We start from the raw sequence: 24,912 nt of genomic DNA on the forward strand, positions 1-24,912 counted from the left end.
AGGGTGATTAACAGCACTCATATGGCCATTAGAGCTCCATGGGATAGCCTGCTGTACTGTGAATCATAAAGTCTCCACTCTTTAAATGTGCAACTGGTTTGCGACCACAGGAGAAGAATCTTGCATGTTTGCACACGTTTCTCAGGGAGCTGGCATGACTCATACATTTTGATGAAATCCCAGCTGCCAGCAGTTTTCAAGGAACCAGCTGAAGTGGATGGCTGGATCCTGGGTGACAAGGGTTGCCCCCTTTGTACATGGTTGATGAGACCAGTGCGGCATCCCCAAAGCGCTGCTGAAGAGAGCTACAATGCTGCTCATGCATCCACCAGAGCCATCAATGAACACACCATTGGAATTCTGAAAATGCGATTCCATTGTCTGGAGGAGTTCTTCACTATGTGACATAGAGGGTGTCACGAATAATCGTTGCCTGCCGTGCCTTGAACAACCTTACGATTAGACATGGCAACATTCTGCAGGTGAAGGAACAGCAGGCCTCCTCAGTTGAGAAAGACTATGAAGAGGGTGAGGAGAGGGACAACAAAGCCAACGATGTTGTTATAGATATGAAGGCCGTGGAGAGACATGTAAAGGACATAATGGAGTACCTAATTTATGCATGTCTCAACCAACAGTAAGCCACTTCATCAAGGAATGTTGGGAGTAGAAGCATAAAAATTGTCCACAGATATGCCTGAGGTTTTATTCATTGCTGCGATGTTAATGAAGCATTGCTGCACTTTCATGTGATTGGCAGTTTAAATCTGCTATGGGCTACAATGGATGCGACGACACACCATTGCAAGCACCTTTTAAATATGACTGCAGAAACACAAAAGTAAGGCATGACAGTAATGGAAAAAGTGAATAATCATCAATCAGAAAACAGCCATCATTGAAGACTGAAGGCTCAAATAGCAATGAAAAATGGACACAGGACATTTTTTGAGATGCTTTTCAAGTATTAATGCGTTCCTGCCATAGTCCTTCAATGAACATCTTTGTTTTCATCTGAAACCATACAAAAGGTCTACGAGAGTACATCAAATGATAAAGTAAATAAAGATGTATTGAAAATTATTGACCAGTTGCACACTTTTTACAGCACCTTTGTGCTTAAACCTGTTTCATTTGTCACTTTCTGCCACTCCGTCTAGGTCCTACCCCGACAATAGCAGCTGAGGTGGAGGCAGTCGGCTCAGTGCGCTGCCCATTGCTGTGGATGACCGTGGTGGGCATCCTCTGGAGGAAGGGCCCTGATGGCTCGATCTGACTGGGGGTCTGCAGCACTGGTGCATGAGTATCCCCCGTGTGCTTGCCTGCTGAAGGGGGTCAATGTCAAGTTGAGGGGGGGAGGGGGGGGGGGAGGATGAGATGCCAGTCACCCTAGGGGTGTCCTGAGAGGAAGGCCCCGGGGCAGCTGGCATGCGCAAAGCCGTGCATGACCTCAGGCCTCTCTGACACATATTCCACATGGTTTTGTTGCACATCCAGCAGACTTCTCGTAGCAACAGAGGATCATCATGTGTGGGGCTGAGCAGGGGCCTGGTCCCCACCAGTCCTCCAATTGTCAGGTTACCCGGATGGCACATGCTTCCTCAACTGCTGGGACGTGTCTGTGTTGTACACACCAGATTGTGACACAGATGCTAATCTTAAAGCCCCCATGGTCCGTGTGGATGCATCTGCGCTGGCAGGGGTGGAAGAAGAAGCAGGTGACAGTGCACCCTCTGGGGCAATGTCTTCCCCTTCCTCCCCAGAGGAGGTGTCTTGGGCCTAGCGGCGTTCAGAGACTCGAGTGTGAGCAGCTGTAGTGAAGACACAAACAGAGGCACATTAACCATCAGCTTTGCATGAATTCAGACTCTTTCAGTGGGTGACACTTCATCCTTGAGGATTCTGCCTCACCATCTGATATAGCCCTGTCTCCCTCCTCTCCCGCTATTTGTGCAGCCTCCTCTTCAGCCGGTGTCAACACTTTAATATCTGCTACACCTCCTCCTGTCTTGGCTCGCTTGCACTGATTGTGTGCACTTGTCCTGCAGGAGACAGTACTGATGGAATGAGAATTTTTTTGCTAAGAATCATAACCATTGTAAATATGCATCAACATCACACAGTCAGGACTGGCTTTCGCACAACACATCCAAGCACATCAACAATGGCAATCGTCAACTTTGCATAAAATCATTTCGTTTATGGCACCAAGGCTGCTCATGCAATCCAATGCATGCCTTGTTTGCCAGGGTAACAAACAGTGGCGCAGCTATGTCAAGACCACTTACTCTCGCCGATCTGAGCAAGTCATTGATGCGTTTGCAACACTGTACCCAGGTTCTGCACGTCACCCCACAGTTCAAGACTTCCTCTGCTACCTCCATCTAGGCTGCCTTAGTCAGATCTGCAGGAAAGTGAACCTCCCACCTTTCCCTGACGGTCTGGAGGAGAACCTGCAGGGAGGCATCACTGAACCGGGACAGGACGTTACCTGCTGACTGACACATTCTTCAGTGTGGCTGCAGAGATAAAGTGGGAGGTTGGTGCTGTATTACATAACTTAAGGGAGGAAAAAACATTTTGCATTGATTTCAGACTTCTATTCAGAGACTTAAGTGAAAGGAAGGCTTCTGATCCTTGAAGCTGCCAGCACAGAATGCTTTATATCCGTGGTGATCTCAGTGTTTGGCTCAGTGACGCTGGGTTCCACCAATGGAAGGCCGTCCCTTCTGCCGAATTTCACGTGTTCCCCCCAGCCTGTCGCGTACACTTCATTAACATATGTAGTCGTGTGGGAAACAGGAAACATGACAGAAGCGGAAGTGACACCAGGAATGCTGCTGAACTCATGAAATCCCAGCCTTTATATAAGTATTAATTTTGTGGTGGAGGGCGGCACAGTGGCGCAGTGGTTAGCACCGCAGCCTCACAGCTCCAGGGACCCGGGTTCAATTCTGGGTACTGCCTGTGCGGAGTTTGCAAGTTCTCCCTGTGTCTGCGTGGGTTTCCTCCGGGTGCTCCGGTTTCCTCCCACATGCCAAAGACTTGCAGGTTGATAGGTTAATTGGCCATTATAAATTGCCCCTAGTATAGGTAGGTGGTAGGGAAATATATAGGGACAGGTGGGGATGTGACAGGAATATGGGATTAGTGTAGGATTAGTATAAATGGGTGGTTAATGGTCGGCACAGACTCGGTGGGCCGAAGGGCCTGTTTCAGTGCTGTATCTCTAAACTAAAAATCTAAACTAAACATATCCTGGACACCACTTGCTCTGTGCTAGTGTACAGGACAATAGATGTAAATCACATTCATGTGAAATGGATGTCCAGATTTGCCAGACAACAGTTAGTATATGGAAACTCATAGAAAAGACAGTAAGGTCTGTTGTATTTCAGACATATCTTAACTAATTTCCTTTGTCTATTTTTCTTGCTGGTGTTTTGGTCCTCATGAGCGTTTCTACCAATTCTTGTACTTTTTTTTTTACTATAACTGCCACTAATGGGTTTTCCAATCATAATCTCCTAAATCAATTGTATTTGGAAGGGTAGAAGGAGCATGAAAGGGATGCTACAGGTCAGGCTGCACAAAGCTGCTCTGTGCCTAATATCTGGTACCTGCATAACCACATTTGCAGAAAGAGTTGAGCATAGCTCTCTTGGGTACATAATTAAATGACACCAGTAAAATATTGTTACAGCCAGGTGAGGAAGGGGTCTCAGCCTCTCCTCTTGGCCCTTTCCTAGTTTGGTCCTAACAGGGTTTATCTGTGAAAACACAGTGATTTTAGCTTACAACCTCAGTGAGTCTTTGCTCACTGCTCTCTAATTGTAATTGCAAATTGTTATGGTGCAAACACTCAAGACAAAGCCTCCAATCAATATGTATAATTCTGATTGTGGTGGGTGCAATGTACTGTCAATTCAGTCCCGCCGCTTCACAGGTCGCATCACACATGTCTTAAAGCTTTCCAAATCAAAGAAAACCACTGCCAAATTGAAACAATCTAGTATCCCCTCAGATTGAGGCGAATCAAACCAGGTATCTTTAGATATCAACAAATTAACTGTCTATTAAAGAAAACTAAAATCTTAAACACTATTAAAATAAATCAATATCTAAAGAGCTTATAACTTATTTTAAAGAATCTAACTTCTGCATTCACGTATATATACCCAAACTAACAGCAGTTTGGTGTTTAATTAGCTGCCCGAAAAAATAGAAAGAACAATAAAGTCTTTGCAGATTTACGTTCCTGATGAAATGGAATCTCAATGTAGAAACAGTCCAAGGTTGCTTGAAGTCTTAGCAGTTGTCCGATGGGGGAAAAAAAACAAGTACTTCAACGATAGGAAATTCAGCAGTCCAGTTCAGCAGTTGAAGTGTTACTCTTTTTCCAGTGACATACACAGCAGATCAACAATTTGCTATTATTTTTAAAAAGAAATAATCTGGCTTGACTTTTCAGAATTTTGAGAGATAAATAAACAAACTAACTTCTCTTCCTTCCTTCTAAATGGTCTGACAGCACTCCTTTCAGGTGCTAACACACAGCTGTCTGTCAACTGTCTCTGCAAAGCCAGTTTTCAAAATCAAAATGCAACATTGTATGTCCTGTTCTCCCTCTCTGTATGGTTGTATCCAGGCAACCAAGATGCACTTTCACTCAGTCTCTGGAGCTTGTTGCCTTAAAGATGTACTGATCTCTTCCAGCCTAAAAGGCACACCGCTTATTTCCCAAGGAGAAAAAAAACAGAATCATGACAAACTTTAATAATCCTTGGCGATATTTAGGTGGTACCACGATTTGTTCAACGACTGTCCAGTCTTCGTTGGCAGGTCTATGAGGTGGTCTCCATTTCCTCCTCAAAACTCTGTTTGCCATATAATAGCCTTTCGGAACTCCTTTCGCCTCTGCTTCTGTCAGAGCCGTCTGTGCCATTCAGTATATCTCTGGATCAGCTTGCTGTGCTGCAATGATAAACGATCTGTTAAATATTTCATTTGGATTATCTAAATCCCCAAATAAGGTTTCAGATATTTGGCTACTTGTTTGTGGTGCCCCTTTTACCTCCGACAATGGATCCTGTTTAGCCATTGCTCGGGTAACTACACACACAGGAAATATTCCCAGAATGTATTCCTGTAATTTCTCCATTTCCGTAATTTCACTTGGTTCCTCTGTAATTATAGGAGAAACTGATACTTTTGATCCAGCCAAATCCTAGGAGTAGATTAATTTCCTCTACTGGCAAACTGTGGACAACTCCTACAGTTACTATCCCAGATATTAAGTCTCTCCAGGCGTATGGGTATATAAAGGTATGGGTATATACTCGCCGCCAATTCCATTAATTAAAACTTTAGCGCTTAAGGCACACTCTGGTGGAAAAGTTATATTTTCCCCAGCAAGAGTGTTTGGGTTGCTCCTGTATCCCTGAGTATAATGATAGGTTTTCCTGTCTCACTTACAGGATATGGACTTACTTTCCCCTTTGACAAAGATTCATTATAACTTTCAGGTATTTTATTCTTAACCCCTGCACTCCTTTTTGTTTTAGTATCTGGTTTTACAGCTGTCGTTAAAGCTATAGCCTGGTCAGCTACATTCTCAGTCAGAGTCTTTCCTCTGCACTAGCTTTGTGGACCCCAACAAGTCCTATGGATTTACCTCGCAGTTTCCAGCACTCTGAATGAAGATGACCCACTTTGTGGCAATGATAACACTTTGGCTTGTGAACCTCACTTCTAACTTCAGCACCTTCCTTTCTGACCTGAGGTGGTGATCCTGGGGCATTCCAGATGTTCCCGGCTATTTGCCTTCCTTTCACTCTCCCACTTTTTACCCTTCTCGGGTTTATGGGGGTGACGGACAAAAGAGGTTGGCTTATTCACAAGCTCAAAATCATCAGCAATTTCCGCTGCTTGCCTAGCTTTCAAAACTTTCAGATTATCTATATGAGTTTCCACTACTGAAGGAATGGAGTTTTTAAACTCTTCTAAGAGAATCAATTGTCGAAGGTTCTCATACATAGTTTCCATCTTTAATGCTCATATCTAATGGTCAAAATTAATTTGCTTCACCCTCTCAAATTCTAAATATGTCTGCTCAGCCAATTTCCGTAAGTTCCGAAACTTCTGACGATAAGCTTCAGGGACTAACCCATTCGCAGAGGCCTCTTCAGGAGGCAAGCCATAAACTTCATTGAGCTCTGCCTATCAACCTGCCCTGCATGAGCAGCGTCCAGCTTTCTTTCAGCCATTTCATCTGTTTGGTTATTTTTTCAAAAGATATGCAAATGCCTCGACGTCCCTTTCCTCAAACTTAAGAGCCAGTATAAATTTAAATAACTTTTCGCTGGGTCCTGAGCTGAATTTAGATTCTTTCTGACCCGAATTTTCCCTGGATTCAAGACAACTATTTCGTCTTAATTCCATCTCTTTTAACTTAATTGCCTCTCTTCTCTTTCACTTTCTCTCCGAAATGCTCTCTCTCCCTTTCCTCCAATTCAAGTTTTCTTATTGCTATTGCTTTTTCTCTTTCCCTTTCCTCTTTCCCATAGAGTCATAGAGTTATAAGCACAGAAACAGGCCCTTCGGCCCATCGCGTCTGTGCCGGCCATGAAGCACCTAACTATTCTAATCCCATTTTCCAGCGCTTGGCCCGTAGCCTTGGATGCTATGGCATTTCAAGTGCTCATCTAAATATTTCTTAAATGTTGTGATTGTTCCTGCCTCTACCACCTCTTCAGGCAGTGTGTTCTAGATTCCAACCACCCTCTGGGTAAAACATTTTTCCTCAAATCCCCTCGTAACCTCCTGCTCCTTACCTTAAATCTATGCCCCCTGGTTATTGACACCTCCACTAAGGGAAACAGTTTCTTCCTATCTACCCTATCAATGCCCCTCATAATTTTGTACACCTCAATCAGGTTCTCCCTCAGCCTTCTCTGCTCTAAGGAAAACAACTCTAGCCTATCCAGTCTCTCTTCATAGCTGAAATGCTCCAGCCCAGGCAACATCCTGGTAAATCTCCTCTGCACCCTCTCCAGTGCAGTCACATCCTTCCTATAGTGTGGTGCCCAGAACTGTACACAGTACTCCAGTTCTGGCCTAACTATCATTTTATACAGCTCCATCATAACCTCCTTGCTCTTATATGCTATGTCTCGGCTGATAAAGGCAAGTATCCCATATGCCTTGCTAACCTCCGTATCTACCTGTGCTGCTGCCTTTAGTGATCTACGGACAAGAACACTAAGGTCCCTCTGACCCTCTGCACTTCCTAGTGTCCTACCATCCATTGTATATTCCCTTGCCTTGTTAGTCCTCCCAAAATGCATCACCCCACACTTCTTAAGTTTAAATTCCATTGGCCACTGCTCTGCCCATCTTACCAGCTGATCTATATCGTCCTGTAATCTAAGGATTTCCTCCTCACTATTTACGACACCACCAATTTTTGTGTCATTTGTGAACTTATTGATCATACCTCCTATATTCACGTCTAAATCATTAATATACACTACAAACAGCAAGGGCCCCAGCACTGATCCCTGCGGTATACCACTGGTCACAGGCTTCAACTCACAAAAACAACTCTCGACCATCACCCTCTGCCTCCTGCCACGAATCCAATTTTGGATTCAATTTGCCAAATTGCTCTGGATCCCTTGGGCTCATACCTTCTTAACCAATCTCCCATGCAGGACTTTATCAAAAGCCTTACTGAAGTCCATGTAGACGACATCAACTGCTTTACCCTCATCTACACACCTAGTCATCGCCTCGAAAAATTCAATCAAGTTAGTTAGACACGATCTCCCCCTGACAAAGCCATCCTGACTATCCCTAGATAATCCCTGCCTCTCCAAGTGGAGATCAATCCCGTCCCTCAGAATCGTTTCCCAACCACTGATGTTTGACTCACCAGCCTGTAATTATCTGGTTTATCCTTGCTACCCTTCTTGAATAATGGTACCACATTCGCTGTCCTCCAATCCTCTGGCACCTCTCCTGTGACCAGAGAGGATTTGAAAATTTGTGTCAGAGCCCCTGCTATCTCCTCTCTTGCCTCACATAACAGCCTGGGATACATCTCATCTGGGCCTGGGGATTTATCCACTTTTAAGCCCGTTAAAACAGCTAATACTTCCTCCCTTTCATTGCTAATATGTTCAAGTATATCACAATCCCCCTCTCTGATCTCTACACCTACATCGTCCTTCTCCATAGTGAACACAGATGAAAAGTAATCATTTAAAACCTCACCTACGTCCTCCAGCTCCACACACAGATTGCCATTTTAGTCCCTAATGGGCCCTACTCTTTCCCTGGTTATCCTCTTGCCCGTAATATACTTATAAAACACCTTAGGATTTTCCTTTATCTTGCCAGTGTTTTTTCATGTCCCCTCGTCGCTCTCCTAATCACTTTTTTAAATACCCCCTACACTTTCTATACTCCTCTAGTGCCTCCGCTGTTTTCAGCCCTCTGAATCTGCCATAAGCCTCCTTTTTTTCCCTTATCCAATCCTCTATATCCCTTGACATCCAGGGTTCCCTGGACTTGTTGGTCCTACCCTTCACCTTAACGAGCACATGTTGGCTCTGAAATCTCACTATTTTCTCTTTGAATGACTCCCACTGGTTTGATGTAGACTTTTCTACAAGTAGCTGTTCCCAGTCCACTTTGGCCAGATCCTGTTTTATCATATTGAAATTGGCCTTCCCCCAATTCAACTTTTATTTCCGGTCCATCTTTGTCCTTTTCTATAACTACCTTAAATCTTACAGAGTTATGGTCATTAGCCCCAAAATGCTCCCCCACTGATACTTCTACCACTTGTTTGGCTTCATTCCCTAGGATTAGGTCTAGTACTGCCCCTTCTCTTGTAGGACTTTCTACGTACTAGCTCAAAAAGCTTTCCTGTATGCATTTTAAGAATTCTTCCCCCTTTAAGCCTTTTGCACTAAGACTATCCCAGTTGATATTGGGGAAGTTGAAATCCCCCACTATTATTATCCTATTATTTTCACACCTTTCTGAGATTTGCCGACATGTCTGCTCCTCTATCTCTCCCTGATGTTTGGAGGCCTGTAGTACACTCCCAGCCAAGTGATTTCCCCCTTTTTGTTTTTAAGTTCTACCCATATGGCCTCTTTTGAGGAACCTTCTAAGATATCATCCCTCCTTACTGCAGTAATTGACTCCTTGATCAACAATTCAAATTTTTAAAATTCTTTTTCAGCCTCAAGTTTTCTCGTTTCTAACTGAATCATAGCCAACACCACTGCATCACTCTCTGACCTACTACTTTATTCTTCCTCATATTCCCCTTCATCTTCTTCTTCAATGTCCAGATTGTTGGCTATTATATCAATTATCTCTGCTTTTTTGGAACCTAATTTCAATTCTAACCCCAATTTTGCCATCAATTCTCTTCATTTGTTCTTAGTTAAAGTTATCAAGTTACTCAGGGAAACACATTGCTTTCCCAAAAACTCTGCTGCAACCACAAGTGCCATTACTGTGGTAAAGGTTGTACCTAATTATACAAGAGGCCTGGTTCCTTTTACTTCTTTGTATTTGGTGTTAGATTTAGATCCCAACAATTGAGTTTCCAATTGATATAATTCCAGACACGAAAAAAATTAATATGATGCAAGACCACAATTTAAATATGTTATCCAAGAGACGAGAAATTAATATGATTCCAAACGTGAGCCCTTCAATTAGTTTAATTCTGATCCCAGACGTGAGCCGCTTAATTAAAAATATGATTCGATCCCAGATGAACCCCAATTAAGATGTTATGGTACGACTGCTCAAGACAAAGCCCACAATCAATCTATATAATTTTGACTGCAGTGGGAGCAACACATTGTCAATTCAGTCCCGCCGCTCCACAGGGCGCATCATACATATTGTAAAGCTTTCCAAATCGAAGAAAGCCACAGCCACATTGAAATAATCTAGTAACCCTCCCGAACGAGACGAACCAAACCAGGTATCTTTAGATACCAACAAATTAACTATCTATTAAAAAAAACTAAAATTTTAAACACTACTAAGATAAACCAATATCTAAAGAGCTTATAACTTATTTCAAAGAATATGACTCCTGCATCTGCATATATATACCCAAATTAATGGTAGTTTAGTGTTTAATTAACTGCCTGATAAAATAGAAATAACAATAAAGTCTTTGCAGATTTACGTTCCTAACAAAATGGAATCTTCATTGTAGAAACAGTCCAAAGTTGCTTGAAATCTTCGTGGCAGTCTGATGGGAAAAAAAACAAGTTCTTCCATAGAACCATAGAAAAATTATGGCACAGAAGGAGGCCATTCAGCCTGTCGTGTCCATGCCGGCCGAAAAAACCAGCCACCCAATCTAATCCCACTTTCCAGCACCTGGTCCATAGCCTTGCTGGCCACAGCACTTCAGATGCAGGTCCAGGTACCTTTTAAACAAATTGAGGGTTTCTGCCTTCACCACAGTTCCTGGATGTGAATTCCAGACACCCACCACTCTCCGGGTGAAAAAGTTTAACCTCATGTCCCCTCTAATTCTTCCATCAATCACCTTAAATCTGTTCCTAAGAAGGGTCACTGACCCGAAACGTTAACCCTGCCCCTCTCTTTCCACAGATGCTGCCAGACATGCTGAGTGATTCCAGCATTTCCTGTTTTTGTTTCAGATTTCCAGCATCTGCAGTATTTTGCTTTTACCTTAAATCTGTGCCCCCTGGTAATTGAACCCTTCCCTAGGGGAAACAGGTCCTTCCTGTCTACTCTATCTAGGCCCCTCATAATTTTGTACACCTCTATTAAGTCACCCCTCAGCCTCCTCTGTTCTAAGGAAAACAACCTTAGCCTATCTAATTTTCCCTCACAGCTGAAACTTTCGAGCCCGGCCAAATTCTTGTAAATTTCCTCTGTACTCTCTCCAGACCAATTATGTCCTTTCTGTATGTGGTGACCAGAACTGTACGCAATACTCCAAATGTGGCCTAACCAGTGTTTTATACAGTGCCAGCATTACATCCCTGCTTTTGAATTCTACACCTCAGCCAATAAGGAAAAGCATTCCATATGCCTTCTTCACCACTCTACCGACCTGTCCTGCCACCTTCAGGGGACTTGTGGACATGCACTCCAAGGCACCTCTTCTCCCCCTCTTAATATCCTCCCGTTTATTGTGTATTCCCTCGCTTTATTTGCCCTTTCCAAATGCATTACCTCACACTTATCTGGATTGAATTCCATTTGCCACTTTTCTGCCACTCAACCAAACCATTGATATCTTTCTGGAGTCTTCGGCTATCCTCTTCACTATCAACTACACGGCCAATTTTTGTGTCATCAGCAAATTTCCCAATCATGCCTCCCACCGTTAAGTGAGCTCCAGGACATCACTGCAGGAGTTCCTCAGGGTAGTGTCCTAGGCCCAACCATCTTCAGCTGCTTCATCAATGACCTACCTTCAATCATAAGGTTAGAAGTGGGGATGTTCGCTGATGATTGCACAATGTTCAGCACCATTCGTGACTCCTCAGATACTGAAGCAGTCCGTGTAGAAATGCAGCAAGACCTGGACAATATCCAGGCTTGGGCTGATAAGTGGCAAGTAACATTCGCGCCACACAAGTGCCAGGCAATGACCATCTCCAACAAGACAGAATCTAACCATCTCCCCTTGACATTCAATGGCATTCCCGTCGCTGAATCACCCACTATCAACATCCTAGGGGTTACCATTGACCAGAAACTGAACTGGAGTAGCCATATAAATACCGTGGCTACAAGAGCAGGTCAGAGGCTAGGAATCCTGAGGCGAGTAACTCACCTCCTGACTCCCCAAAGCCTGTCCACCGTCTACAAGGCACAAGTCAGGAGTGTGATGGAATACTCTCCACATGCCTGGATGGGTGCAGCTCCAACAACACTCAAGAAGCTCGACACCATCCAGGACAAAGCAGCCCACTTGATTGGTACCCCATCTACAAACATTCACTCCCTCCACCACCGATGCACAGTGGCAGCAGTGTGCACCATCTACAAGATGCACTACAGCAATGCACCAAGGCTCCTTCCACAGCACCTTCCAAACCCACGACCTCTACCAACTAGAAGGACAAGGGCAGCAAATACGTGGGAACACCATACCTTCAAGTTCCCCTCCAAGTCATACACCATCCTGACTTGGAACTATATCGCCGTTCCTTCACTGTCGCTGGGTCAAAATCCTGGAACTCCCTTCCTAACAGCACTGTGGGTATACCTACCCCAAATGGACTGCAGCGGTTCAAGAAGGCAGCTCACCACCACCTTCTCAAGGACAATTAGGGATGGGCAATAAATGCTGGCCTGGCCAGCGTTGCTCACATCCCATGAATGAATTTTTAAAAAAAGTCCAAATCATTAATATATAGGAAATTCAGCAGTCCAGTTCAGCAGTTGAAGTGTTACTCTTTCCAGTGATATGCACAGATCAACAATTTGCTATTATTTTTAAAAATAATTCATCTGGCTTGACTTTTCAGAATTTTGAGAGATATATTAACAAACTAACTTCTCTTCCTTCCTTTTAAATGGTCTGAGAGCGTTCCTTTCAGGTGCTAACACACAACTATCTATCTATCAACTGTATCTGCAATGCCAGTTTTCAAAATCAAAGTGCAACATTGTATGTCCTGTTCTCCCTCTGTGTATGGTTCTATCCAGGCAACCAAGATGCACTTTCACCTGGTCTCTGTAGTTTGCTACCTTAAAGATGCACTGATCTCTTGCAGCCTTAAAGGCACGCCACTTATTTCCCGAGGAGATAAATAAATAGGATCATGACAAAATGAACCAATCAGACAGGTTTTCTTAGGTTCAAACAAGGAAGTTGTAAGTTTATTAGCCTTATCATTCTAACCTGATTAAACTACTAAAATGCATGACACAACCACGCTCGCATGCATACGAGAGAAATACACACACAAGTAGATACAGAGGGGGAGAAAGAATTGTGGGGAGGAGTTGAAGTAGAGTTCGTCATAAATGGAATTCAGTTACTGGGTGGCAATGCCCTTGATTGAAGTTGAGGTCTTGGAGTTCTCACTGAGGCCCGGTGCACTATTTCAGTCTTGCTTCTCTGGTACCAGAAGGCCAAAGATATGCTTTGCCTGTCGTCTTGAAGCGTAGAAACTGCCACCGTGGTTTTCCTAAGACTTTCCTGAAGGGAGAGACGGAGGGAGAGAGACCTTCCTTCTCCTTTCTGTTCAAATTGCACGCTGTTCCTTTCTGTGAGGCACAATTAAAAAAGCCCTGAGTCTGGCCAGCAGGTAGGTCATGTGACCCTCTCTGTGTGAAATAGCAGCTTCTGGGAGGGTTGTTGATTTCAAAGCTTTCCAGACACACTCGGTGGGGGGTTGATTTCTGGTTCTTACACAGACAAAGGATGTTGGTCACCACTATTGCCCAGACAAATCTTGTTAACTGAATCAGTGAACACTCTCATTGTCTCTCTATTTAACTGTCTCTCGAATGCAAGTGTGCAACCATGTTTTCAGATGGTCAGCTCTGTTTTTTTAAACAACTTCTTTGCAATGTCCAGTAAACAAAGGTTCAAGTAGTGTCCCATATGATGAAATTAATATGTTTCCATTTGGCAGGTATGATTTCCGCCACACCTCTGCCCCTCACTGAATGAAATGCGACATTGGAGCATTTCATCATAAGTTAGAAGGAAGAAAAACATGGGAAAGCACACATGCATTTCTCTCATTCATTCAGAAATCTTAAAAATTGTTTCAGCCAGTCTTTTCCTTGTAGCAGTGCTGCTTTAAATTGCCCCTTTTCCCTTGAGGTCGGTCTGAGATAGTTAGGTGTTGCCCGAAGGGGTTTAAAGTTTCTTTACTATCAGTTTGCAATACGATGGAAATGGGATCCCAATAAACATGTTATTTTTGGGGATGTTTGGGGTTTGCATATTTCCATGATTGTCTAGGGTGCCCTTGTTCCTATTGGGGTCTGCAGTGGGATGGTTAGATTTAATTAGCTCTGGGTTGGAGTTCTGATCATGGGGGTTGGCAGTGGTGGATCCACTCTGACCTCACTTTCAGTGCTCTGGTGAGTCATGCAAGTGCGGTTCACTTCAGGGTATTTTCTCCTGACTGTGGGGGAGAATTCTTTGCTAATCTTCCCTTTGTCCTCTGGGACATTCCTGCTTACAGGTATTTGTCCAGATTCTACTGCACTCCCCTGCGGCACTTTGATTAGGTGAGGCATCATTCTCACTGTTTCTCTGCCTTCTTGAGGACTTTCTTTGTCCCTGCAGGTTTCTGCAAATGCTGTTAGCAGCCCTGGTAGGGTGCTTTTGTCGACATTTACATAAGAGGATGTGGGGTCTAATTTTTCCAACATTTTGGGGTTGGCTGACCAGACAGTAGGGGTTTTCATTTGGGAATCCTCTGGACCTCCATTAACCTGTCCTCTTTGTCCCCTTCCTCTCTAACTCTCTGCCAGACCTGTGCCTGTCTGTCCCCTTTTGTTCTCGGGAGGGGTCCCTTACAATTCACCAGCCCTCTGCTGGAGGGTCCTCCAAATGCCGGTACAGAAATTTGGGGTGCAGATCTCACTGCAGGTTGGGGCTTCTCCTCAACCTGGCACATGTGCCACCTCCTACAGTACTAAACTACATCTTTGTGGAGTTTTGGCCAGTCTTATATGGGCTTTGGTTTTTCGTATACTGACATGTAAAGCCATTATCAACTCATGGGTCATTCTTAATATTTCTCTCCAGTACCTCTGCGACACCACTAATTGGTGAACCACTGTCCACTCTTTGTCCTCAGGTCTGCGAGGAAAACTCTATTTCGTCATCAGGACCTCATTGTTTAAATAGTAGCAATCACGGACTCCCTCTGCTTCAACTTCAGTCTGGGCAGCCTGTGCTAACTTTCTCAACACTGGGTCGGCTAACCGAGCCTCAACTAGGGAAGATCCATTTAATTCATTCTCTGGGTCTTCTAACCTTCCAAAGAAAGTTTAAGACAGACAGACAGCATGGTCATCTGCCTGCCGTGCCAATTCAGTCTCCTCTGTGGGTGCTGGTTTGGTCATGGCCCGAGTCAGTACACATTCAGGGGAACTGCATGGGACCGTCTGTTTTCGAGCGCGGAGATCGTGATTTGGGACCCCATGCCCAATCCTATTGCAGGAAGCATGCAAACTTAGTGCTTCCTGCTCAGCTAAATGATTTCAGCGCGCAACCCAGTGCAAAGCGCGCTGCTAACTGGAGCGTGGATGGCGAGCATGACGCATAGCTAACCTGCACCTGCAAGTGTCTCGGGAAGGCTTGGCTGCAAGGAAAAGCACAGCAAATGCAGCAACAAGCAAGAGAAAGGGCTCACAGGTTTTCTGATGCGGTGATGGAGGCATTAGTGATGTAGGTGGAAAGGACAAAAGATGCCATGTTCCTTCAGGAGGCCAGGGGACCCTTAGGGCACACCCTGAGAAGGGAATGGGAGCAGGTGGCCTGAAATGTAAATTCCCAAGAACCTAGCTGCAGTGCCGGAAAAAGTTCAATGACCTCACACAAAGGTCAAGGTCAGTGAATGCATCTTCACAAGATATCTCCTACCCATTGCTCCAGCATCTCACACTACTCAATACACCACACGCCATTACTCACTAATCAGCAATCAGAACTTATGCCTAACATTCAGATACTCCACTTGACCCTCAAACACCATCCAATGCTGCAAGTCTCACACTCGCCTCTGACAACTTCTACATATCTCCTACCGTTCAGCTATGGCAGGCACATCACCCAAACACATTGCAACATATTCACTGATATCCTTCCCTCTCTCTTGCAGGACAAAATGGCTGATAACCTCACAGGGAGCAGCAGAGAACCAGTGGGGGACAAGCACACCTGCATCGCCTGGGCGACGGTGCTCCGCATCTTGGGGCTGGCTGTTACTCAGGCCATTGCATCGAGCATTGTGAGGACATTTAGGATGGCACTATGTTCCTGCCTTATGCCCCTTCTCAAATACCATATCACCTTCATCCTTCTATCTAGCATGAAGTACAAGCTGCAGATGGTGTGACCACTGGACGTTTTAATTTCTAAACTACTCCCATTCCCTCACTCCAACCCTCCCTTTCTACATTTCTGTTTTCAGATACCCAAGAACTGCCACTTGGCCAGCGAGTGTATCCTCATTACGAAGCATGAGACCAGACCTCTGATGAAGCAGCGTTGTCACTTGATCAGATATGCGCAGCTACCAGCTCAGACACTGGCATTGCGCAAACTTTAAAAAGTAGTATAGATTTGGGATTTGCATAAGATGAATCACCAGGTATGATTGGGTTACAGCCAGGCCAGGGGAAAAGGATAGTTTGTGTGCTAGCTCACCAGAGATTGAGGTTGTAGATGGACTTCTGCAGAAGACTCAAATGAAGTCTCTGATGGGGCAGCACACAAGAGAACAGAAATAGTTTCTCTCTATCGACTCTATCTGTTCCCCTTAATATCTTGAAAATTTCAATCAAATCAGTCCTTAGCCTTATAAATTCCAGAGAATGCAGACCTAGCTTGTGTAATCTCTCCTCATTGGAGCCCAGATATCATTCTGGTAAAACTACCCAGCAGCCCCTCCAAGGTTAATATACCATTCCTAAGGTGTGGTGCCCAGAACTGCTCACAGTACTCCAGGTGTGGTCTAACCAAGGCTTTGTATAGCTGAAGCATGACTTCTACAACCTTGTATTCTAGTCTTCTAGATATAAAGGCCAGCATTTCATGAGACTTGTTGAGTATTTTCTGTATCTGCTCATGACATTTTAATGATCTATGTCCCTGGAGCTCAAAGTTTCTTTGGACCTCCACTGTTTCTAGCTTTCCATCATTTAGAAAGCACTCTGTTTATCCCTTTTAGGTCCAAAGTGGATGAACTCACACTTGCCTACATTGAAATTAATTTGCCACAGTTTTGTCCATTCACTTAACTTATCAGTATCTCTTTGCAATTGCATGCATCCACGTACCCTGCTTACAATGCCACCTATCTTTGTGTCATCAGCAAACTTGGATATGTGGCTTTCTATCCCATCATCTAAGTAATTAAAAACACAGATTCTTTCAGCACACCACGACTCACAATCTACCAATTAGAATGCCTATCTATTATCCCTACTCTCTGACTCCTTCCACTTAGCCAATTTCTGAACCAGGTCAATAATTGCCTTCACTTACATGGGCTTCAACTTCAGCTAATAATCTATTAGGGATTTTATCAAATTCTTTCTGGAAGTCCAAATAAGTAACATGCATGGACATTCCCCTATCCACTACTTTAGTCACCTGACCTACCTTTTAAATCCATGCTGGCTCACTCTGATCAGCTGAAAGTTTTCAAGGTGTTCAGACACCCTATCCTCAATTCTAGTAATTTCCCAACAACATGTTAGGCTAACTGGTCTATAATTTTCCTCTCTCAACTTTCTTTAATCATGGAGTGACATGCATATTTTTTGAATCTAAAGGAACAGTTCCCGAATCAAGAGAACTTTGGAAGATTATCGTTAGTGATACGAGCTCACAGGGCACCAGTCTAGTGTGTACTCAGTCTTTATTGAAACTGACTATAATAGCTGCCCCCAGTAAGAGTACCTCATGGTCGATGTCATGCAGGCCCTCACCTGCCAATAATGAGGCACATTAATTCTGCCACATGGACATTAAATTTCAAATTGTTGCTGGGAAGAAGAGAAAGCCTATTATAAAGGGTTCCAGGCCCCTGGCTGGAAGGACATTTTTGCATATTAACAGACACTGCTTGGAACAAAGGAGCTATCCCCTGACCCATCCAATACACAAAGCCAGAAGTGGTTATACCAGTCATGTGACTGCCCTGCTGGCTAACCTGGGGAGTTTTAAATTGTACAGACAGTGTTTGAACTGGGAGAAAGCTCTGTGCTCCTGGATTGAAAAGAACTCCTCCCCTCCTGTCTGCTCCCATCTTTTCTCATGGAACTGAAACCCACTGAAGGCACATGAACCCCAAGAGAGAAAAGTCTCCTACAGTGAACAAGGTTTAAGAAGAATACTGGGCCCCAACAAAAAGCAAGATCGACCTACAAAAGGACTCTATAGTGAGCTCAAAGAACCGCAACAAACTCTTCAGATATTCCCTCAAACTTTTCCACTTTAATTTTTTCTTCTGCTCTTTTATGTCCCTATCTGCATGTGTGTATCGCGTATGCATGCTAGCGTGGGCGCGTCGTGTATCCATAGGCGTTAACCGAATTAGAGTTTAAGTTTAATAAATTTCACTTTTCTTCTTTAAACCTAAGAAAGCCTGTTTGTGCTCATTTCTTTGCCTTATAATTGGAAAGCGGTGAACAAGGATTCACCAAGGGAGAGTTCACGACACAGTGTGTTTAAAATTAAACCCTGTTACAGTAAGACCAGGTGAAGGCTGAGAGGGACCCCTAGACACCTTTCTCACCTGGTCGTAACAGTAGAGGTCACTTGACTACGGCAAGCCAGGAGGCACATTGGTACAGTATTGCATTTCTAAACCAAACATCCCCCTTTTCATACAAAAAAAATTGCATGCATCATTATTTACACTGTGAGGTGCCCAAGTTACCCACTATGCATACAACTGTTCTCATGCATTACTAGTTCATCATTCTCGTCAGTCTCTGCACATGCATTGCACATATAGTCATTAAATCGTGCAAGTCACTTAATGGTGCATGTGCGCGTTGTCAGATTGTTCATCTGGTTGATTTTCCTTCTCTGGCCAGTGTCGTTTCCTGTCACTTGTTGCCGCGGTAACTGTTGTTGTTCTATTTCTGTTGTTGGGGTGCTGTGGACCTCTGCGGCTGATGGTTGTTCTGTGGTCTGTGCAGATGGTGAGTTCTCATCTTCCTTACTGACCGCCTGCTTAGACAGAACAGCTTCTCCAGTTGTGCGTATGTGTCTGTGGTTCCGACGGTATATCTGGTCATTCACTTCCACTGCATACGATCGAGGTGATAACTGCTCTACACAGGCCCCAAGTTGCCACTTGGGCTGACTCTTTTTGCGAGCATTGAAAGTTTGTACCCTGACTGGCTCTCCAATGCTCAATTCTGGCAATAGTTTGGCAGTTTTGTCAAAATGAAATTTGACTTTCTGCCATTTCACCTTGATTTTGTCACTCACGCCTGTTACTACTTCTGGCTTCAGTAGCTTTTTGCTATTGGAAGAGTAGTTTGGTGCGGCGTGACATTAGTCTTTGTACTGGACTACTTTCCATGCCTTTGGTAGGTGTGGTTCTCCACTCGAGGATTGCCTTGTATACATCTGTGTCAGATTTGCTCGATTTCTTTATGATTCCTTTGGCGATTTTCACTGCCACCTCAGCCTTTCCATTGGACTGGGGATAGTGTGGAGATGATGTATGATGTTGAATTTCCCAATCCTTTATGAAACAGCTGAATTCTTCACTCGCAAACTGAGGGCCATTGTCAGTCGTTACAATGTCTGGAATATCATTATGACCGAAGTGTGCTTTCAGGCATTCTACAATCTCACCGGTAGTCATTGAGGTCAGCAAGTCTATCTCCCAGTAATCAGAATAGTAGTCTACGGTAACAAGATAATCAGTTTCTGTGAGAGTGAAGAGGTCTGCTCCGAGCTTCATCCATGGTCTGTCTGGGATGTCATGTGTCATCAAAGGCTCTTTAGCTTGCTTAGCATGGTACTCGTTACACACACTGCACTGGCTGATGGGGTCTTTGATTTAATTGCTCATGTTTGGCAAGTTGCCTTCCTCAGACTCGACTCAATTTCTTGGTGGCTTGCATGGATGTGCTTTAGCATCTCTCTTCTCAATTCTTTAAGGGTAATGACTCTATTTCCTTTGCACAAGAAGCCATCTTGGGCTGTCAATTTATCTCTGTAAGCCCAATATGCTCTTGTGAACACAGGAGAGTCCTTGATGCTGTCAGGCCATCCTTTCATCACTACTTCTTGCTCGTTGTGCTTCCTTCTAGCCAAACACTTGTGTGCAGAATGATTCAGCTTCTTGCAGTGAGAACACTGCTCTCCCCATGCTGGACATGCCTTCTTTTCCTATGCATGATGTCCTCTGCAGTATTTGCATCCTGCCCTTTGTCTGTGATCTTTCTGCTCTTTCAGCCTGGAATGTCTATCAGCATAATGCAAGGCCTGGTGTGTTCTGCCATGAATATGATCAAGCTGCTGATTTACAACCTCAGCACTTCTGCACATCAATTGCTTTCCGGAGAGTAAGTTTGTCTTGTCTCAGTAGATGTGCTCATACTGCGGGATATCTTATGCCTAATACATTGCTGTTTTTAATTAAATCATCTTTTAGTTGCACAAATTCACAGGATTCTGCAAGCTGTGTTATGCAGTCACATATTGATCAATGGACCCTGATATTCAACACATACCGTTCATAGGTTACTTCTGCTTGGGGTTCAAAGCATGCCTTCAAGGCTTTCAAAATTTCAGCTGTCCTTTTTTTTTGATCTTCGGAGAGATTTAGGGTGGAATACACGTTGTAACAGTCTCTCCCCAACAGTGGTAAAAGTGCAGCTACTCACAGCTGCTCTGGTTTGTAAATTAAATCAGTCACAATTTTGTAATTTGCCATTATTAGTGGAAATATTGCCAGTTCTGTTTCATATCCCTTTCATTTGGACCAGCGCAGGCAGAGGAAAATCTGCAGCCATTGTCTTACTCTGTGCTTTCAGCTGTTACTTTGTTCCTTTTCTGTGGCCTCCTGTGGCTTTTTGCAGCTTTTAGCACCTCTGACCATTCCTGTAGACGTTGTTCTGTAGCTGTGCTTCTGAACAGCTCTTCATCACTCACCTCAGCTCCACTTCTTACACCATGTTACGAGCTCACTAGTCTGGTGTGTACTGAGTCTTTATTGAAACTGACTGTCATGGCTGCCCCCAGTCAGAGTATCTCATGGTAGAGGTCACATGACTACGGCAAGCCAGGAGGCACATTGGTATAGTATTGCATTTCTATCCTAAACAGTTAGGGCATCTGCAATGTTCTCATCTATTTCCTTTAAAATCCTGGGATGGAAACCATCTGGTCCTGGGGGGGGGGGTTTCACTCTTCAGTGCTACTATTTTCTACATTACTGTTACTTTGCTTACATTACTTTTGGTGGGTTTTTGTCCCTGATTCAAGATTAGTTTCCTTGGGATTTCTGGCATGCTGACCTCTTCTTCTAATTTAAATACTGATACAAAATAATTATTCAACATGTCGCATTTCCTTATTTTCATTGACAATATCACTGTTATCACTTGTCACATTGCTCCTGACCATGCTCTTTTTTCTAAATCAATTGTAAAAAATTTGTGTGTTGATTTTGATATCCCTTGCAAGTTTCTTTCCAAACATCCTTTTTGTAGCTCTATCTGGTTTATAACCCTTTGCTGTTCTTTGTATCTTTCCCATTTGCCAGGATCTGCACTTTTTACTGCATTTTTGTATGCTTTTTAAAATTTTTATGAGGTCTCTTAACTCTTTAGTTACCCATGGCTTTTTTGGTAATAGAGCTATTGCACCTTAGGGGTATAAACTGGTTCCGTATCATACTAAATTATTTTCTGAACACCTCCCACTGATCTCTTATAGGCATGCTGTTCATGTGTGGCCAGGTGGTGGTGGCCAAGTGCAGAGTGGGTATCAATGGTCATCCAGCAGGCAGCCTCTGGTTCTTTGTGGTGGGCCAAAGACAGTGGGTTAGGCTGACTGGTGCAGGATGAATGTGTTGCTGCTGTTGCCAGGATATCAGGCATCCTGTGCATGGTCACACTCCAATTTAGCATTAACTGCAGTTACAGGACATCTCCCCATTAATATGTGGGGCCTGAGGGACAATGTGCATGCAGGTGATTGCACCCTGCACCATTGGGAATCTCACCAGCCTGGCAAATCTGCGTGCTCTCCTCCTGCTCATATCTGAGAAGAGGATGATGTTCCCTCTCCTTCTAAACAGGGTTTCTGTCGCCTAGCTGATACAGCAATGGACAGCGAACTGTGAGAAGTTGCAAATTTTGCCTGCTCCTGTCTGGAAGGATCCATTGGCATAGAAATTTAGAGCAACTGACCTTAACTGCCACTGGCAGCACATTCGTATCCTGCTATGAGGCTGCAGGTCGGGTTGCAGGAGTTGGCACAGTTCATTGAACACCTCCTTGGTGAAATGCAGCCATCTCAAACTTCTCCTGGCTGAGATGGAAGTAGAGGTGTTCCTGCAATATCCATGGTAGGTAAGGCCTTCTATTGAGAACTCTCCTCCTCCTTCCTCTGCACATTGCTTTCTCTCTCTGCTGCTGTGCTCCATTTCCAAATCATGCTGCAGCCCAGGAGTGACTGTAACTATAGCCTCCATTACTGATGCAGACTTTCTCCGGATAGGCCAACCAACTCCTCTGACCTCTTTGACAAGATCCAGTACCACTCAATTGAAAATCCAGAAAGTTAGCAGAACCTCTCCAATAATACGGGCGGCACAGTGGCTCAGTGGTTAACACCGCAGCCTCACAGCTCCAGTGACCCAGGTTCAATTCTGGGTACTGCCTGTGCGGAGTTTGCAAGTTCTCCCTGTGACCGCGTGGGTTTTCACCGGGTGCTCCGGTTTCCTCCCACAGCCAAAGACTTGCAGGTTGATAGGTAAATTGGCCATTATATAAATTGCCCCTAGTATAGGTAGGTGGGAGGGGAATTGAGGGTAGGTGGGGCTGTGGTAGGAATATGGGATTAATGCAGGATTAGTATAAATGGGTGGTTGATGGTTGGCACAGACTCGGTGGGCTGAAGGGCCTGTTTCAGTGCTGTATCTCTAAAAATAAAAAAAAACACAGAACATAGTTAGTGCAGAGTTAGTGGATGTACTAAGTCAAAAGCACCTCACTTGGATGGTTAGCCCTTTAAATAATGTAGATTGAGGGGGTCCCTCTTGCTGCTGAATGCAAATTCAGCTGGAAGTGATTAAGGGAGAACGTGTTCTGAAACTGTGCGGTAGAAAATGGCAGATCATGCAGCAAATCAGTGTTAGAGGTTGTTTGGTGTCACAAACCACCCACACTGCTCGCTTCTAGCACACATATGGCATGCCCACACTAGTGCCTTGTAGGTCAGGGCATGCTGCTTGGACTGAGCCAAACATTACTGGAAGCATTCTGGTTGCCATTTTTTTCATTTTGGGGCTTCAGTAGCGACAGCACCATCTGCTAAAAACTAGTCTGAATCATTTTCATGCATGGCAGGAGGGAGTCGCAATTAGCGATCTACCCATGCGCAGTACCATTGAGACAGGCAGCTTGCAATCTTCATGCCAATGAAGTACTTTTTGAAGTGCAGTCACTGTTGTAATGCAGGTAACGTAGCAGCCAGTATGTGCACAGCAAACTCCCACACACAGAAATGGCGACAATGACCAGCAACCCGCTTGATTGGCACCCCATTCACAAACATTCACTCCCTCCACCATCGACACACAGTGGCAGCAGTGTGTACCATCTACAAGATGCACTGCAGCAATGCTCCAACACTCCTTAGACAGCACCTTCGAAAACTGCGACCTCTACCACCTAGAAGGACAAGGGCAGCATACGGTTGGTAACACCACCACCTGAAAGTTCCCCTCCAAGCCAGACCATCCTGACTTGGAACCATATCATCGTTCCTTCACTGTCTATGGGTCAAAATCCTGGAACTCCTTTCCTAACAGCACTGTGGGTGTCCCCACCCCACATGCACTGCAGCAATTCAAGAAGGCAGCTCATTACCCCTTCTCAAGGGCAATTAGGGATGGGAAATAAATGCTGGCCTAGCCAGTGACACCCACATCCCATGAATGAATTTTTTAAAAAACATCCAGGATAAAGCAGCCTGCTTGATTGGCACCCCATGCACAATCATTCATTCGCTCCACTACCGACGCGCAGTGGCAGTGTGTACCATTTACAAGATGCACTGCAGTAACTCACCAAGGCTCCTTCAACAGCACGTTCCAACCCCGCGACCTCTACCACCTAGAAGGACAAGGGCAGCAGAAGCATGGGAACACCACCACCTGCAAGATCGCCTCCAAGCCACACGCCATCCTGACTGGGAGCTATATCACCTTTCCTTCACTGTCGCTGGGTCAAAATCCTGCAGCTCCCTTCCTAGCAGCACAGTAGGTGTACCTTCCCCACATGGACTGCAGCGGTTCAAGAAGGCAGCTCACCACCACCTTCTCAAGGGCAACGAGGGATGGACAATAAATGCTGGCCTAGCCAGCGACACCGACATCCCAGGAACGAATAAAAAAAATGCCATATCCTAGGGAAGCCATTGATCAAAAGGAGAATCATTGAGCAGCAGCGACAATGTGCAATTCACTAACAGGCCTTTCAAGTACTCTGACCAGATTTGCAGAAAGACTGGAGAAGTCTACCTCAAACATGAACGGGTTGATGTTGCAGGGCACTATGATAACGTGTTCTTGCATGGATAGAGTGGCCAACTCATGGAACATCAAACATTGCTATCAACTGAGTCCATGGCATGCCTTGAGTGTGGTCATGCAGATTCTGGATGCCATAAAGTTTATCACCTTAAATAGGATTTTTAAAAATTCTTTCACGGGATGTGGGCTTTGCTGGCTAGGCCAACAGGTATTTTGCATCAGTTTTCACTATAGTGGATACAATTAACATCCCAGAAAGTGCTGTAAATCAGGAAATGGATGGGAGAGAGGAACTCAAGAAAAGTACAATCACCAGGGAAGTGGTACTGAGCAACTTGTTGGAGCTGCAGGCTGACATGTCCCCGTGTCCTGATGGACTTCATCCTAGGGTCTTAAAATAAGT

The 24,912-nt window shown here is 44.5% G+C and overlaps 1 protein-coding gene across 1 annotated transcript in view; it reads right to left on the reverse strand.

Moving 5' to 3' along the window:
* LOC137370259 (uncharacterized) overlaps positions 1-24,912 on the reverse strand; it is a 323,712-nt gene that overhangs the window by 221,445 nt on the left and 77,355 nt on the right. Inside the window, exons 9-20 of the mRNA XM_068032638.1 lie at positions 19,595-19,781; positions 18,762-19,149; positions 17,710-17,766; positions 10,223-10,288; positions 7,301-7,443; positions 6,167-6,271; positions 5,778-6,002; positions 5,075-5,184; positions 3,621-3,770; positions 2,492-2,559; positions 1,912-2,042; positions 1,168-1,322 (exon numbers count right to left, since the gene is read on the reverse strand). Of these exons, the coding sequence (XP_067888739.1) occupies positions 1,168-1,322; positions 1,912-2,042; positions 2,492-2,559; positions 3,621-3,770; positions 5,075-5,184; positions 5,778-6,002; positions 6,167-6,271; positions 7,301-7,443; positions 10,223-10,288; positions 17,710-17,766; positions 18,762-19,149; positions 19,595-19,781 (1,785 nt within the window). The remainder of the gene's footprint in view (positions 1-1,167; positions 1,323-1,911; positions 2,043-2,491; positions 2,560-3,620; positions 3,771-5,074; positions 5,185-5,777; positions 6,003-6,166; positions 6,272-7,300; positions 7,444-10,222; positions 10,289-17,709; positions 17,767-18,761; positions 19,150-19,594; positions 19,782-24,912) is intronic.

This window comes from Heterodontus francisci, chromosome 5, assembly GCF_036365525.1.
Source record: "Heterodontus francisci isolate sHetFra1 chromosome 5, sHetFra1.hap1, whole genome shotgun sequence".
Taxonomy (NCBI): domain Eukaryota; kingdom Metazoa; phylum Chordata; class Chondrichthyes; order Heterodontiformes; family Heterodontidae; genus Heterodontus; species Heterodontus francisci.